The 17,225-nt window shown below is 27.3% G+C and overlaps 1 protein-coding gene and 1 pseudogene across 8 annotated transcripts; both read right to left on the bottom strand.

Annotated features, from left to right (window-relative positions):
* Nucleotides 1-1,047: 1,047 nt before the first annotated feature.
* LOC145186577 (protein O-GlcNAcase-like) lies at nt 1,048-16,014 on the bottom strand. 8 transcript variants are annotated; one of them, XM_090094917.1, is made up of 17 exons: nt 15,572-16,014; nt 14,387-14,440; nt 12,968-13,081; nt 10,208-10,259; nt 9,941-10,038; nt 8,939-9,069; nt 8,450-8,621; nt 8,112-8,210; nt 6,581-7,057; nt 6,071-6,264; nt 3,064-3,238; nt 2,903-2,991; nt 2,693-2,782; nt 2,458-2,537; nt 2,184-2,322; nt 1,947-2,093; nt 1,048-1,349 (listed from the first exon to the last, which is right to left on the bottom strand). In XM_090094917.1, exons 3-17 carry the CDS (start codon nt 12,996-12,998, stop codon nt 1,149-1,151), a joined length of 2,175 nt encoding a protein of 724 aa, XP_089951043.1. In that variant the 5' UTR covers nt 12,999-13,081; nt 14,387-14,440; nt 15,572-16,014; the 3' UTR covers nt 1,048-1,148. The 8 variants fall into 8 exon arrangements, with proteins under 8 accessions (XP_089951043.1, XP_089951041.1, XP_089951042.1 ...); XM_090094915.1 differs by having other exon boundaries at nt 15,498-15,583; XM_090094916.1 differs by lacking the exon at nt 15,572-16,014 and adding an exon at nt 14,886-14,990.
* LOC149884478 (uncharacterized) lies at nt 4,409-5,558 on the bottom strand (annotated as a pseudogene).
* Nucleotides 16,015-17,225: the final 1,211 nt, after the last annotated feature.

The following is a 17,225-nucleotide window of genomic DNA, read 5'->3' as shown; positions in this document are numbered from 1 at the left end:
CTGTGTAATACCGCATCAGAACACGATTTAAACGTCTTGCATTAAACCGACCTTACTGTTTTTTTTTTAAGTGCATTTCACGTCAACTCACGTGCTCGTCTTTTTTTAACCTCAAAACAGCAATTTAAGAAAATAGGCCGGGTGAATAAAAATGAGCAATTGCTTTTACTCAGTAATGGGTCAGCTTTACGTGAATAGAAACAACTTTCCTTAGGTTTTTATTCACGTAAAATTGAGCAATTACTGAGTAAATTGCTTACCTTTACTTGAATAAAAATGAGGAAAACTGCTGAAGTTTTAATTCACGTAAAGCAGACCAATTACTGAGTAAAAGCAATCGCTCATTTTTATTCACCCGGCCTAGTATTCTCTTCAAATCAGTGAACGGACTGAAGCATGTAACTTCGCTTATATTTTCGTATGAATTTTGCACGTGCGTGTATTTATAAAAGTATGCTCTTCATAATATCTTTTTAACTCTATTTTTATTTGTGTTGTAAAACAAAGTTCGTCTTTTTGAGAAAATTAAGAAATTTTTATCTGTGACATTGAATTGTCTACTTTAGGAGTTATTTGATTAGTATGACAATACTATCTTATATAAAACATGAAAGACTTAAAGAAAATATTTTAAAAAATTACTCGATTTTTTGAAAAAAGCTCAAACAAAAAAAGTCGAAGTCATAGCATTGAACACTGAATATATAAGAAATATTAGAATCGTCAATATTTTTTATAAATTTAATTTTTAATAAAATAATTTTTTGGCCAAAAAAAAAAATTAGTTTGGCCTAGCTATTGAACCGAGATTTCTGCTGAAACAATATAGGAATGCAGAAAAATTCAGCCGAAATTTCTAAGCCACGTTCGAAACAGAAACAAATTTGTTACTTACTTCAAACCAGTGTTTATAAGTTTAAAATGAATCAATTGTATAAGATTTTCTCAAAAGACTAATGAAATTGAGTGGAAAAAAAAAATTTTCCTGTTATTTTTCAAGTTATTGATAGGTTGTTTTTCTCCTAACCAACTAAAAATCTGCTTATGAACCTTCAAAATTTATGTTCCATACAAATTTTGTAAATTATTCACAAGATAAAAAGATTTAAACCAAACTGATTTCTTTTTTTTTTTTCTTTTTTCGTCTTTTAACTCACTTCAACCTTTTTCCAACCGTAGAAAAACTCGTTCGTAGGAGAATTCTCTAATTGAATGGTGTAGAATCCTAACTCTTTGTAAAGAGTTTCATATTGAGAATTTTGATAGGCAGAAAGCTGGCAAAAAACGTTGCTGTCTGGCTTCAAACGAGAACAAACACATTTCAATAATCTTCGAGCGACATTTATATCCTAGAAATAAGAAGTAAGAACATAAATAAAATTGACTTTTTTTTTTAACTTACATAATTCACACTAAATTATGTAAATATATGTAATTTTTAATGTGAATTCCTTAACAAATTATTCTCTTTAAAGAATGAACGAGAATTCAGAAAAAGAAAAAAAAAAAAAAAAAAATCCGAAGAGTTGCTCATCATTTTTCAACAAAATCATTGTTTCTTGAAGCTGCACTTAAAAAATGAATCTTAGGAGATTCTTCAAAACAATATTAAAGTAAAAGATGTAACGATAGAATAACAAATGAACATCATCTTCTTCAGGAGTATTCCTAAAGAATGTTTTGAAGTAAAGTTCAATAATGTAGTATAGTTGATAAAGCTACGAACCCTACGAATAGTCGTTATCCACTAGTGATGTCTGAGATTGACGATGGTAAAATTTAACATAAAATCATGACAATCATTCATCAAGTGAGTTTCATTTTGACAGTTTAATACATAGCCTGTTTAACTTGACGGCATTGATTACATAAAAAAGTTATCTATATAATCCAAGTACGCTGTTTTTAGCATTACGTTGCAAGGGTTGTATTAAAAGCAGAATTACCTTATTTCTCATTTTAATGGTAAGAAGACCATTGTAGTTATTAAGTAGATGTGCTGATATGTCTTGTGGGTGGAACAGCCTGTTAATAGCTTCATCTTCAATTGACCAGTTGGAGGGGTCATTAGCTTTTTTATAGCTTTCGCAGATCTACAATAAAAATTTTTAAAAAAAGTTATTCTAGAGGAAAAACTTTTTTGCTTTGGACACAACTGTTAACTAGGAAATTTTATGACTCACTGAAGGTAACCATTTTTCATTCCGTCTTTGGAAAAAACTTTTCGCATCTTCATGAACCGCTCCGTATCCGAAAATTACGTCATCAACTTCGATCACATAAACATTTTCTGGCGAAAATTCCAAAAAAGCACCAAGATCACTATCAAACACACAAAAAAAATTCGTTTGCCACATTACAAAAACCTAAACATATCTAACTTTAAAACATTGTAATAAAATAATAGACTGATTTATCAAACTATAAAATACAGACTGATTTATCGAACTTTCAAACCTGTCTCCGGGCAAGTCTGGATACAGCACAAAAGCATTCGGAAAGTCACAAAGTTGATGACATAGTCTGTATAGGGCAGCCTTTATAACAAAAAAGTGTTTCAGCATAATTATCATGCTTAATACCGAACAAAAGTTTAAAAACGTCTTCATTAGTTTTTCTATGTAAACAAAAATAATTACGATCCACCTACAGATTAACAAAACTAAAAACTTGAATATTTGAAAATTTATACCTTATCATGTTGCAGATAGGGTCGTATAGTTTGGACTACACATAAGGATTCTGATTTCAAGAGTCTATCCTTAGGATTCGGAACCAACCTCTAAAACAAGCATTTTTTTTTAATTAAAAAAAGACTGCTGCAGGCATCTATTTTATATCAAAGATTTTCATAAACTTTACTATCAACTTATTAAATGCTACAATTAAAATATTAGAACACCTGCATCTCTTCAGTGATTCCGCCACGAAAAAACCATGATTCAGGGTTATCAGGGAAAAGGTTTCCAGTGGTTTTTCGTTTTTCAGAACCTGCAATCATAAGATATGTTGCAATTAAGGCATCAAATAAATTTTTCAATAAAAAGAAAAACATACACCCACCGAGCCATTTGACAAAAGATGAAAGCATATTAACAGATTCTTTAAGATCATAGATGTATGGATATAATTGCTGAAGTATGCGTCGGTTTGGTATATCATTAAACTTCAAAAACATATCAGTAACTGCACTGCATGCTTCTTGAAAGCAATGAGCACGTTGATTCCATTCATCAACCTGGAAAAAAAATTTTCAATTCCAAATAATTTAAAAATCTCATTTTCTTTTGTTGATCAATGAACAAGCAAGCCCTTGATTCATACATCTACTATGAACAACACAATAATCCTATAAATCAGAACTTCAGTCTTACCGAGCTTTCCAGAACACATATCTCTACTCTTTTATTGTACAGCATGGCCAACTGAATTTACACACCCTGATTTGTTGCATTTTCTGTAAAAAATTAGGAGGCCAGTTTTTTTTACGGAGAATGTTTGAAAGCTTGAGCTCTTGGTTATGTTTGGTAATTCGATATGAATGCTTAGTTCATATTTTGTTAAAATGGTTAGAATACTTAGATTATCTTTTTATATTTACATTCTGCTACACAAGATTTTTCGCTGACTGATTGTCTGCTTCAGTTTATTCCAATGACACAGGGAATACTGAAATAGGTTTTCAGATAGCTTTACATATCAATATCCTAAAAATAACCTTACATAATGCAAGGACTACCTACAACTCTCCAAAAAAATAACAAAGGATTTTAATTTTTTTAAGTGTTAAAGGATAATAAAATACTTCTTACTGCCAAAATCTCATTACACTATTACATACTCACAAGAAATCTACCACTGCTCATTTGTCTATACTTACTAAAGCATAGCTCCAAATGATCACTTTATAGCCGGAAGTAATAAGAACAAATGCATAGCTTTCTTCAAGGAAATCATCAATAAGAGATGCAGTTGCACATAATGTTGTTATAAGAGCTGAGAAGCTTGTTTGGTTAAAGTAAAATATTTGCATATTGACCAAATTTTAATCCAATTTACAATTTCTCTACAATATGTGGGTTTGTTATCTCCATTTACAGTGGGATTGTCAAGCTAATTAGGTGTATTGAGTTTCTGCTTCTGAAACTTCAACTTTGTCTCTGAACAAATCAAATAAAAAGGAGGGAAAAACGTTTTTTTGTATTCAATAAGTTATTTCTTACACTTTTTTTTATAAAATGGATTATGCTAAATAACAAGTATGTTTTTAAGACTCCATTATAAACTGCATGATAATTAAATAGTTTTTAATCTCCAGAATATGCTTAATGAAACTCTAAAAAGGCATTAACATTGGTTAAATGTTTATCTGTAACAACAGCTCTTACTTTAAAACCAGACAATGGTGCTATGATGTAATACATTCATCAATTTCTTTTTTTAACAATGAATCTGTTATGCAAACTTCAGAAGGTGACCTTAAAACATAAGAATGGCTTTTTAGCTCATCTGCAATAGCTCATCTGCAATAGCTCATCCACAAGAAGCACGCAATTATTTGATTCACAATTTTTTTGTAACAACTATTTTAGCTTTAAATGCACTTATATCACCACTTTAAAATTTTTTTAGTAAACTAAAAGATAGTAAGGGTAGTTATTCTAACAATAACTTATATGACTGTGCTGAAGTGTGATGTAAAATAAGTGTAATGCGTAACATAAGATGGAAGCGAAATATGGAGGTCTGCCTTGAGGAGAACACTATCTAATTTCATTTAGCTCAGTCAAAATTGAGTTCATATAATTAACTTTATTTCTCATATAAGTAGGAAAATTTCCCAATATACTGCTGCTTGTTAATTTGCAATTATGACAACTGCAAAACCATTCAGGTATAGAAATATGGTAGCCTTCATAGGATAATCAAACAAGATCTTTATCAACAGTAATTGAATCAAACACAGTATGCCTGATGTTACATCAAAACAGAGTTTATAGTAAACAACACTATCATGAAGTTTCTTAAATGTAAATCCTGGTGGTAAATGTTGTTCTGTTAAAGAATCAAAATAAATTATTTTATCAACATTTTGAAAATAATCAAACTCATCTTTTCCCAAATATCTTAAAGTTGGTTCTTTTTGGGACAACTTTAGCATCCTTATAGTAAATGATCCGCTTATTTGATCTGTTTGAATAGTTGGAACAGGAAGAAGGTTCCATTTCAAGGTGCATCTTTTCAATATTTAATAAATTTGTCATCAAGGTAGTCAGCACAAATAGCTGAATATTTAAATGGAACCCAATATTACTTTTTACAAAATATATCCATTGTTCTTGCAAATCACTTTCTTCAGGAAAATGAAATGTTGACTTTTTTAGAACATTAGAGTAATCAGTTTTACAACTTGTTACAACACATTTATTTATCATTTGTATTCTAAAACAAAACAAATGTTTCCATGTATGAAGTTCTCTAACATTTTTTTATCTCCGCTGAGAGATAACTATGTATAAAATTTGACTATATACAGTAAACATAATAGACTGTGTGTCTATTTCATTACTCCACTTTCTAATAGAATTTAATGAAAAATGAAATCAGCCAGAATAAAATTAGAAATACATATTACATGACAATAAAATTATACACCAAACTTTCATATAATAATTGGCACAACCATATTATTTAAATGCAAATATTATCAACCCTTTCAAAACGTTATTTCTAACACAATACAAAAATAAGCTGCAAAAAAATGGCCTCAACTTTTTACAGAAAATGCAGCAAATCAAGCCGTGTAAATTCAGTAGGCCAAGTGCATATGTATTTTGAGGAATGATTGATTACTGCCAACAATAAAAATGCTTTACAGCCTAGGTAACCATATTATATTTAACAAGTTAAAAATTGTAATATGCTTTAGAGGGTATTTTGTGGAAAACATGAAGAAAAGCAACTTTATCATGGTTTCTGTTATAATCAAAAGTAAGGAAGCCCAGTTGATATCCACAGTTATTTAGCCAAACAAATTTGATTTTTAAGTAATTAAAATAAGGTATACTACCTTATACTGATCAACAGCACTTTTATAATCAACAGCATTTTCTTTTAGCCACTTAAAGTCATCTATCATCCTTTGACCAGAATCACCATGCTCATATGGAAGGTAGAACAAATGACACAATAAAATGACATCAGAAATAGTCAACAGAGAAGTCCTAACTTTTTTTGGAGGGGAGCTTGCATCTGAAGCATACGCTATTTAAACAATAAAATATCTATAGTTTATTAATAATCCAAATATCAAATTGACGTAAAGATTTGCACATTAAAAAAAGCTCTATTTAAATGTGATCATGAAGATTTTCCCACAACAAGAAGATTTTATCTTACCTTGAAAAATTTTTTATAATTAAAAAATATTAAAACACATACTTTTGATTCTTACCACAGCAAATATCACTTAAACTCACAATAACTTATAACAATAATTTATAACAACGAAAACTTGCTGACTTATAACAGTGAAAGGACATCATGTCTAAATTTACTCAATTTAAATGAAAGAACATACCATTTCCACTTCCAGCATAATTTTCTATTGCAACACTGTTTTCTGGTAAAGTTGATGCAAATGAATTAATGTCATTAAAGGAAATCTTGTTACTAATCTTTTCGCCATACAATATATCACGCTTCAAATTAAAGAGTTCCATCCAGCTTTTAACAGCTTCCTCAAGTGCCAAATTGCTGTCATATTCAAATGTTTCTTGAACTTTATTTTCAGATTTCAAAAAGCAGTCCTTCATCCATGAACTAAGCGAGTGAAAAGCAATGAAGTTACATTCATATTCACAATTTGGGTTTGTAAGAATGCCAGACACAGACTGACAAAGCTTACGGGATCTTCCTTTGTATGGCCCTAAGAATAACCTTCGTTGATCATAATCATTTGCATGAATGTTATCCCAAATAACAGGCTTACGGTTGAGCACACTTGTCAATAACTGCAAAGATTGATCAGTAATTGTTTGAGACACTATCTTTTCACCTGAAGAAAAAAAAAAACCTTTTACATTGGATTATTAATATAATTACAATCAAATATAATAGATAGTCAGTCAGAACAGACACGGAAATTTTTTGGAAAGGATACTTGTAGTTATGTGGAGCCCTGTAATATAAAGTATTGTTGTTTTTTTTTAACGTACAGCATTTATTATTTTGTTGATCATTTACCAAAAAACATTTTTTTATATTCTTGAAAATCTATTTATGAATTAAAAACTCCTTCATATCATACACTATACTATAAAGTCACTTAAGCCTGTAAATGTGCCTTTTTGAAACATGTTTTTAAATATGTAATCTACACTCAAAAAAATGTAAGACATACATGGATTTACAGCAGTGTCAAAATGATTGCAGTATTACAAAGACTATTTCTGTTAAAGAAAGCAGGTTAAAAGGAGGGACTCGAATTTAGGCAATTCTTTCACTGAAAAAAAGAATTCCCAAAAAAAATTCTTAAAGAAAACAATCTCTATGAGTTTTACACAAATAATAAGTTTATGCAATTCAATTCTGGGTTGATCTTCAAAAGCTATGAAATTTTTGATTAAATTTTTAATAACTATAAACCCAACTCTATTGATTTGTATAAAAGAAATTTATTTATCTTAAAAGTATCCAGAAGAAAAACAGAAAATTTTTAAAATATTTTTACAGTATGTTATTTTAAAACTGATTCCACAACACTGACATGTAACCTCTTTTCATTTCCATAAAAATTTGAAATTTCCGTTCCTGTAGACTGGGATCTTCCATGTGTTATGATTGCTTATAACCATTTTAGTTAAATTAATTGGAACTTTTTACAGCAGCCCAGAAACCAACCTGCAAAGATATAATGCGACAAACTATCAAGCTAATAAAGTTAACTACAATGTTTATAAAGAATTTTCCCTGAACCCATTTATTAATTTTTTTTATTTCTTCTTTAGAAATAACTTAAACAAAGTCTTGTAAAATTCTCTTTTTTATAACTTTGTTGTTAAAAAAAAAAATCCTAATATATAATAAACTATATTAACTGAAATAATAACCTGTCCACAGAATATATATATCTTTATTCAGTCCTTCACCCAGTGTCTTTAAATATTCTGAGGACTCAATGTTTGGTTTTGCTCGATTGTCACAATATTCTAATTAAAAAAATTATACAAATTATTGAAAATTTTTTTAAAAAAATAAAGATAAAAAAATAAGCAAAATTTTTTTTTTTTTTTTTTAAATTTATAACTATTCATTGAAATATTATTTTATTAGTACTAATATTTAAAAAATATTAAAATTTAGAAATGACTTTAAAAGTGATTTCAAAATTAAGCTATCTTAAAAAATTAAAAGTTATTAAAATTATAATCAACATCAACGAAATAACCTGTTGGGCATATCATCATGATTTTTACGTCACCAAGAGAATGATAAACTTTATTAGTGATGACCACTTGCGCTTCACCAAAAGATCTAAATTCACTTTTATCAGTCAAGCAAAGCTCAGCTTCAATATCATCAAATAAAATTGCAAATGACCTGCACCCCAACTCTTGCACCTAAAAATTATTTAAAAGTTTAAATGTTTTTTTAGAAATCTTAAGTTACCATAAATCTTAAGTTGTCATAAAACTTAAGTTGTCATAAAGCTTATTGATAAATTAAGCTTGATACTTGCAGGTAAGTTGAAGTAAAACACCAAGCCATTTTTTCTATCAAATGTTTCAAAAGGTAAGTTGAGGTAAAACACCAACTAACTTTTCCATCAGATGTTTCAAACATTGATAAAATGTTTTTTTTAAACTGAAAAATTCATTCTAATTTAAATTTTTCAGATTGAAAAACAAAAACAGAAAACTTTTAAATAAATAATAACCTGGGTTAGCTTTTCTTGTAGACAACGTACATCTATATCACTGGAAAATACTATATCTAACCCAGGTGATATAGAATACACAAACTCCACAGAATTGGCAAGAGATTCTTGGATTAAAATTTGCAGCATCGCTAAAAAAAAAAAATGAAAGAATTAGGTTAATTATAGTTATCCAAGATGCATTTTCAAATATGAGATTTCTGATCTGACATTTTATATAAAGTGTATCACCTGCACTAGCTTAAATATTTGCATGGAATTTATTAAAACATGAATGTATTAAAAAATAACACAAGAACATTCTAGAAAACCATAGCACTTCCCATATTCTAATGAATCCATTTGTTGTGTTGTAAGTGCAGAAAAACTTACTTTTTATCTCAATGTTTTGGTGTGGGATCTTGATGATTTTTTTAACTTTTTGAGAGCATAATCAAATTTTAGTCATAACAATTGTAGCCATTTAAATTAAAACCATGTTATATAAAGTGAAGCTCAAATATTAAAATATCTACAAAAATATTCTATTTTTTATTCAATTATGTTAGATACTGATTGTTAAATATATGTAAAATAATTATTCATGTTATTTTGGCATTAATTTGGTTTTCAAGTTTCAGCCTGTTTCAGTTTCAGCTTCTGCTTTTGTTTCACTCAAATTTCAGTTTTATTGAACCAAAAATTTTGCTACTTTCTGTTTTTGAATTCAGTTTTTGTCATTTACTATTAATCTTTTACAGATATAAATTCTATTTGATCAGTGCTTGATATTTTACTCTAGATACTTCGGCCTCAATAGTGATTGATTTACCAATAGAAGATAAAACCATTTTTAGTGTTCAAAATAGTGTCACCTTGTATGTCTATCTATTGTTAGATTTTAAATACTTTGAGTTTTTTTAGTTTGTCACAAGATTTTTTTCCTTGTCCTTTAGTGATTTTCATATGAATTTCAACTGAAATGTATATGCATAGCACTGTAAATAACTTTTAATATAATACCTTTTTCAACATCAGTGTATTTTTCCCTCCACTCTCTTCTATGCTTGACATCATCTTTTGGCCCATACATGTAGGTATTTAATCCCAAATCTTTCATTCTGAAAATACCAAGAGCTAGTTCATCATTTAACCTACTTCTTAAATGTTTGTTAGAACAATTATTTTATGTTAAAATATTAATTAATAACAAACATTTCTATTTCTTGGAAATTGCATTTGTTTGTAAGTTAGTAAAATTTAACACTTTTTAAAAAAAATTTGAACTACCTTTGAAATAAATCTAATCTTTCATTGAAAACCCAAGGTGAGCCATAGAAACCTGCACCAACAAAACATTTATATATATATATATATATACATATATATATATATATATATACATATATATATACATATATATATATATATATATATATATATATATATATATATATATATATATATATATATATATATATATATATGTATATATATATATATATATATATATATATATATATATATATATATATATATATATATATATATATATATATATATATATATATATATACAGTACTGTGAATAAGTTTTAGCCTACTAATTAAAACTTATGTTTTTTAACATATTTTGAATAGTACCTTCCGATTATTTTTTTATATAATATAATTTCTAACTTCCAACAATACTAAATACTATTTTAGTTAACAAAAGCAATATTTATCAAAATTTTACATAGAATTTTGTATTTAGATATCTAACGTGTTTATTTTTATTGCATGCTGATCTGAATTCAATTCGTATCAACTTGTTTGTTTTTAGTTTGCTCTTGCATTTTTGTTTATTTATTGCTGTGACGGCTTCATATTAGATGATAGTAGAGTTTACAAAGATATTTCATAGATACTCTGTGTTTAATGTTATTTTTTGTTTTTTTAAGAGCAAAACTTATTCTAATTTAAGTTTGTTTTTTTTCTTTTGTATTATTATGTTTATTGTTATTTAAGTAATAAATTATTGCACTTCATGAAGATGGTTATTCTCAACGACAAATTGTTCAAAAAACTAAATATTCAAGGACAGCCATTAGAGAAATTATAAAAAAATTTAAAAACACGGGATCTCTTGAGGATAAAATTCGAAGTGGAAGACCTCCAAAGCTTACAAGACATGACATAAAGTATTTTAAAAACTTGTCTATGCAAAATTGGAAAAAAGTCTCCAGTGAACTAGCTCAAGAAATTCAGGCTGCGACTGGGACAAATGTTTCCTCATCTTGCATTCAAGGACATTTGCTAAAAGCTGGGTTAAGAGGCTATGTTGCAGTTCGAAAGCCTTTACTACATTGCGGCAATAAAGAAAAAAGACTTAAATATGCAAAACAGCATAATAATTGGACGCAAGAAATGTTAAACTGCACTATACACAGATGAATCAAAATTTGAATTGTTAGGTAGCAAAAGACAACAGTATGTAAGAAGAAGATTTTAAGACATCATCCAATATCATTTGGAATGAGACTAATTGGTAATAATTTTATTCTACAGCAAGACAATGACCCCAAACATTGTTCCCGAGCAGCCAAAAAATATTTACAGGACATGTGTGAGAAGGGAGTTCTTGAAGTAATGAATTGGTCTCCTCAAAGTCCAGATTTGAACATTATTGAACATGTTTGGGATTATTTGGATAAAAAAAAGCTGAATATAACCCCAAAAATGTAGAAGAATGTTTTCAAATGTTAAAAAGAGAATAGGCCAATATTCCACAAAATTTCATTACAAATTTATGAGTCAATTCCCAGGACATTTGCTTCTGTGATCAATGCAAAAGTTGGAGATATGAAGTATTAATTGTTTTTTCTTTTTGTATCATATTTTGTTAAATGTGTCTATAAACATGATTTTTTTTTACTTCATAAGTCCTTCATATATATATATATATATATATATATATATATATATATATATATATATATATATATATATATATATATATATATATATATATATATATATATATATATATATATGTATATATGTATATATGTATATATGTATATATGTATATATGTATATATGTATATATGTATATATGTATATATGTATATATGTATATATGTATATATGTATATATGTATATATGTATATATGTATATATGTATATATGTATATACACAGACACACACACAGACACACACACACGCATATATATATATATATATATATATATATATATATATATATATATATATATATATATATATATATATATATATATATATATGTATATATATATATATATATATATATATATATATATATATATATATATATATATATATATATATATATATATACACACACACATTTTATCATAACATTTAGCAGCAATTAAGTTATAAAAATTTTATGTTATACACTACACATTGAGTGATTTGAGGCTTTTAGGTGAGGTTTTCAATAGAAACTTGAACACATTTACAAACTATGGCCAGATGTATTCATTACTCATCTGAGCTAAAAAAAAAATATTTGTTTTTTAGCATTCTTGATTTGAAAGGTAAGTAGAATAATCTGGTTTCTTAATAGAAAGAGGGAGATTTAAATCTTTTTCAAGGAAAAATTGCACTTGGACATCAGCAAAAAAAAGTGTTTTGTAATAAAAAAAAACACTCATAACGACTAAAATGTTATTAAAAATTCAATTAACAAATTAAAATTGGAGCAACTCCATGAGATTTGTTTCCATGCATATTTTTAATTGAAAACAACTAAAAGCAATGCTGCTTATATTGCTTTAAGTTGCACTAAAATTTTTGATAATAAATGGAATTATACTGCTGACTTATGTAACAAATCCAAACAAAACAAAATTCAAAGTTATGTTATTGTATTATTTTAAGTCTGAAGTTATGCAATTAAAATTAAGCAAACATCCACTTGCACTCTTTTCCCAGAAACTGGATATTTTCTTACAATATCATCATAAAGTCACTAATAATTATTGTGATGAAATAATTGAAATATAGCAAAGATAAGAAACTACCTTCAATAACACCACACATAAAATCCATCATAAATTCACTCAATCAAAGCTTGAATAAAGATGTCACTTCTGAACTTGGTTGCTTGTCTTATTATCAATCAAACTCATTTACACCTAAAAAAATTTAGTAGTAAAATTAATTTCTTTTTTGAAAAAGATTAAGAAGATTAAGAACAGCCAACTCTTGTTGCATATCAAGAAACAATTCATTTTTATGATTTTAAATATTATGTAAAGCAATAGAAACAGATAGAGCAAAACAAATTTGGCTTAATAACAATTATAGTTCCCCAATGACAACCTTACTTTTAAAGTAACTTTTAAATGCATTACTTAAATTTACTTTTAAACTTTCAAAGTAAAATATAAAAGTCAATCAGAATGTCAGAATGTACAGAAGAAAAAAGAAAAAAATTAATGGTGTAAGAACACTAACATTTATGAAATTATAAAAGCAAACATACTGGAATATTTAAAATCAAAACATACTCATATCATAATTAAATTATAAAATGCTGGTATATATTATATAGCGCTAATAAAAATAATAAAAAAATCCCAGTTTAAATTCTTAAATGCCAATATAAGTTATTAAATGCTAGTGTAAATTATAAAGCTAGTATGACAAATATACATGATTTAGCTTTTTCACTTTACTTTTTCATGTTATAGTTAAAGTGCTTGATTTTTCTATTTTTATTAAATAACAAATAACCAACTTCACTCTATTAAGATAAATGAAGTTTTATTAATATATTTAAATGAAACTCTTCATAGATTTAAAACAGCAAAGCTTTTGGCCAAAGTGTTTTGCTTTTGATTAATTTCCTTTCCACATTGATGAGGCACAAATTAAAAAAGGTATCTTTTTTACTCTATTGCATAAACTAATAAATAAGTCACTCCATCATCCAATAACTTAAAAAAACATTTTTCCTTCATTGGTCCTTATGTTCAAAGCAAGGCAAATAAGGTAAATCTATGTTTTCAATTTTGAGAACTTCAAACATTTATATTGTAAGAAAGAATTTTGAATTCACAATATAGATATTTTTCACAGTTCTTACCTTTATAGAGTATGATATCATCCTTAGAAATATAGGTTTTCAAATTTAAAATTACAACATTTTCTTTTTTCATTCATGCTGGCAGCTTACATACTAAACAATGAAGCTTGTTGCAAAATATAACATCTTTGTTATCTTTTCTTTAACTTTTCAAACATCTTGCAAGAATTTGCATTAATACCAATACATTTGTATCAAGGAGTTTGAATATTTCAATATTTCTCAAGAACAAAAATCTGTTTTTGTATTTTTTTTTTTTACAAATTCTAAACCATCCAAACAGTTCTTGATACTAAAAAATACAAACAAAAAATTTTGAATGTCTTAGGGGTGCTTCAATTTAAATACTAACCATTTAAGAATGAAAACTCTTACAACATATTCAACCAATCTTCCATTTAAGGTTCTGAAGATAACAAAAACATTATCATACATATACATAAAATGATATCTAATTTTTCAGGTTTGTGTGTGCATGGATGTGTTTTGTTTTTTTCTTTTCTTTTTTTTTTTTTTTTCTCATTTTTAGGACTAATTTTAACTTACTCTTACTCTTAATTCTCATTTATGAGAACAAGGAGCAGGAACAAGCAGCAACAACAAACACAGAAACTAAATCTAGTCATATTCTAATCACTTTTCTTAAGCAAATCTATACCATGTCATGCATTTTACAGTGGAGAATGCAGATGGGGAAAATTGATTTTAGTGAGAAGCTGATACATTATTTGTTTTTCTTAAAGACATTTTTAGTCTAAATTTAAAAACTTTTTGTACTTAATTAAGAATAATAGTTTAGATTTTGTTTCAAGTTTTACCATTTTAAAAGGAACCTTACTAAATATTATTACCAGCCTTGCATGTATTTCCAGCAAATTTTTTAGAATGACCAGACCAAAAGCTTCACTAGCAGTTAATATTTTTAATCACACTGTAAAGAGTAATTGACTTAAAATATTTTATAAACATATGCAGTGCATTTGACAAATTTAGCTTGTAATTTCTGTTTGTTTTTAGTAGTTTTTTTTTGTATAATAGTATTAAACAAAAAAAGTTTAAGAAAAGAATCTGGGATTTTATCTCTTATCTCTTTGTAAGAATATATAAGACCTTCAAAAAAATTTATAGGAAATTCCAGGGATTTTAAAAAATTCTACCTACATTCAAAATTATGTTTACAACATAAACAAAAGAAGAAAGAAAAAAAAAATATTAAAAATCACGATACACATAAAATAAAGATTATATTATGAAGTAGTAAATTATAATAAGAGGAAATGGTTCCAAAATTAAAATAAGTGAGTCAAAAGCTAGGTAATTTTTAACTTTTATTCGCTGAAAAATACATTTTGTACTATTTGATAATTATTCTCTAATTTTTAAAGATAAACGTAAAAGAATCTTTATAGCTATAAACACTATATTTATTTGGAAGATACCTAAGCATAGATTTCCTTACGTACCTATTTCGTTACCAAAACAGAGGTGACAAATATAACACTGTAAATATATGAAAGTCATAATTTAAAACCCCAACCTGAAAATCTTGGTTGTTAAAGCTATCAACCAATCAACAGTGGTCAATTTTGGTCGAAAATGCGAAGAAACCCTAAGACGGTACTAAAACACTACAATGTTATAAGTAACAATTAAAATATAATTTATTTGCAGAAGTTATCTAATAAAATTTTGAAAAATTTTTTTCGCTTTTCAGTATCTTCAATGTCAGACTCATCACTTTCTGTTTCAATCTCGGGTAGAAAAATCATTGGGCGCTTCAAGATCGAAAGTATTGCTGTAGACAGGGGGTTTACGTTTTCTCATTTTCAGCAATTTCTTTTTGTGTTTAAGGATGACTGGGTCACTGATGTCAATAAGTCTATGAAAGAGATCAGACATCTCATTTAACCATGAAGATTTTCTTGAGTGAAATATTCTTACATGTTGCAAAATTTTGTTATTTCTTTCTCCAGCCTCTTCATTGATAAGACCGATAGGTAGTACACAATTTGAAATAACTTCACAACCATGTTTTAAGATTTTTTATAGAGTAGGAGTGATTGGATAGCACCCTACACCTTGCAAAAAGTCAAAATAGATTTTTTCGCTTTCTTCACAGAGAGCTTCAAGTTTTTCTTCATCAAGGGCAAAGCCAGATCCCAGAACTCCCCAAATCTTTGCCAAGTCCTTGACTAGTTGACTAGAAACTCCACAAATTTCTGCGGTTTTTTCAGCAATTATAAAATAATTTATTTTAGTATTTTTAACAAAACTTTATTTACAAAAGTCTACTCTTACTCCAACCTAATATACACATCATAACAAAAAAAAATTACGGAAGTTTTGTTTAAAATGCAAGAATCATAAACTATCATTCATAATCCTTATAGAACAAAATTGAAAATTTGTATTAACTTTTTTGTATAAATGATGGTCTCAGTGTAATGTGTTTTTTTCTAAAATGAAAGTAATCTTAATTTTGTAATGAACGTCATAAACTATAATGGGAAAAAACTGAATGAACTAAATGCATACCATGACTACTAATTTATAAGGGTCTGAATTCAAAAAAATTCGAAAAAATCTGATAGAATCAATTTTGACCGTAATAGTCAGACCTTTATAGCAACGAGTTTGATTTAAAAAAAACTGATTTCAAAAGAAATTAAAGAGGTTCAAATTTGATCAAATTCTAGATTTAAAAAATGAACTTTTGACTTGTTTTTAAAAGAAAAATTGATAAATTTGTCTCACCCTGATGAAATGAAAGCTGACTAGAGGCAGATTGTATCATTTTATGAACTTTTATCTGGCCGGAGAGCAAGCCATTAACTTGTTTTTCATAATTTTCGAAACTTTTTTAAAAAAATTAAGCTGTGAAGAGCTTAATATATTTAATTGGAAGAAGTTTGGTTTTGTTCTTTGATGTTGTAAGGTACCAACCTTGTATTTTTGCGCGCATAGATATCTATGACAAGACGTTAGGAACCAGAGAGATGGTTAGGATCTTATTTTTAAATCCATGAAGACAGGACTTGTTGTTTTAAAGCTAAGCAGTGTTTTTCTTAGATTTATCATTAAATTGTTGTATAAAGTTTTAAACTAAAAAGGGACTAAAATATTAAAAATAAAAAAGTTCCCCAATAAGCAATTTTAGTCCCCGAAATTTTACAAGCCATTTGCCAGAAAAT

Source organism: Hydra viridissima, unplaced genomic scaffold (genome assembly GCF_058129835.1).
Source record: "Hydra viridissima isolate aposymbiotic clone 2 unplaced genomic scaffold, HvirCarnegie_v1 scaffold_8, whole genome shotgun sequence".
Classification (NCBI taxonomy): Eukaryota; Metazoa; Cnidaria; class Hydrozoa; order Anthoathecata; family Hydridae; genus Hydra; species Hydra viridissima.
Note: the sequence above shows the minus strand (reverse complement) of the source record. Positions and strands in the feature narration are given on the sequence as shown.

What these genes read in the sequence shown, in the direction of transcription:
- LOC145186577 (XM_090094917.1), bottom strand. Translation starts at nt 12,998, where the DNA reads ATGATGGATTTTATGTGTGGTGTTATTGAAG. An exon ending in GAATCACTGAAGAGATGCAG is followed by an intron (nt 2,783 to 2,902) that starts GTGTTCTAATAT and finishes TGCTTGTTTTAG; the next exon opens with AGGTTGGTTCCGAATCCTAA. An exon ending in CCTATCTGCAACATGATAAG is followed by an intron (nt 2,538 to 2,692) that starts GTATAAATTTTC and finishes TTTGTTATAAAG; the next exon opens with GCTGCCCTATACAGACTATG.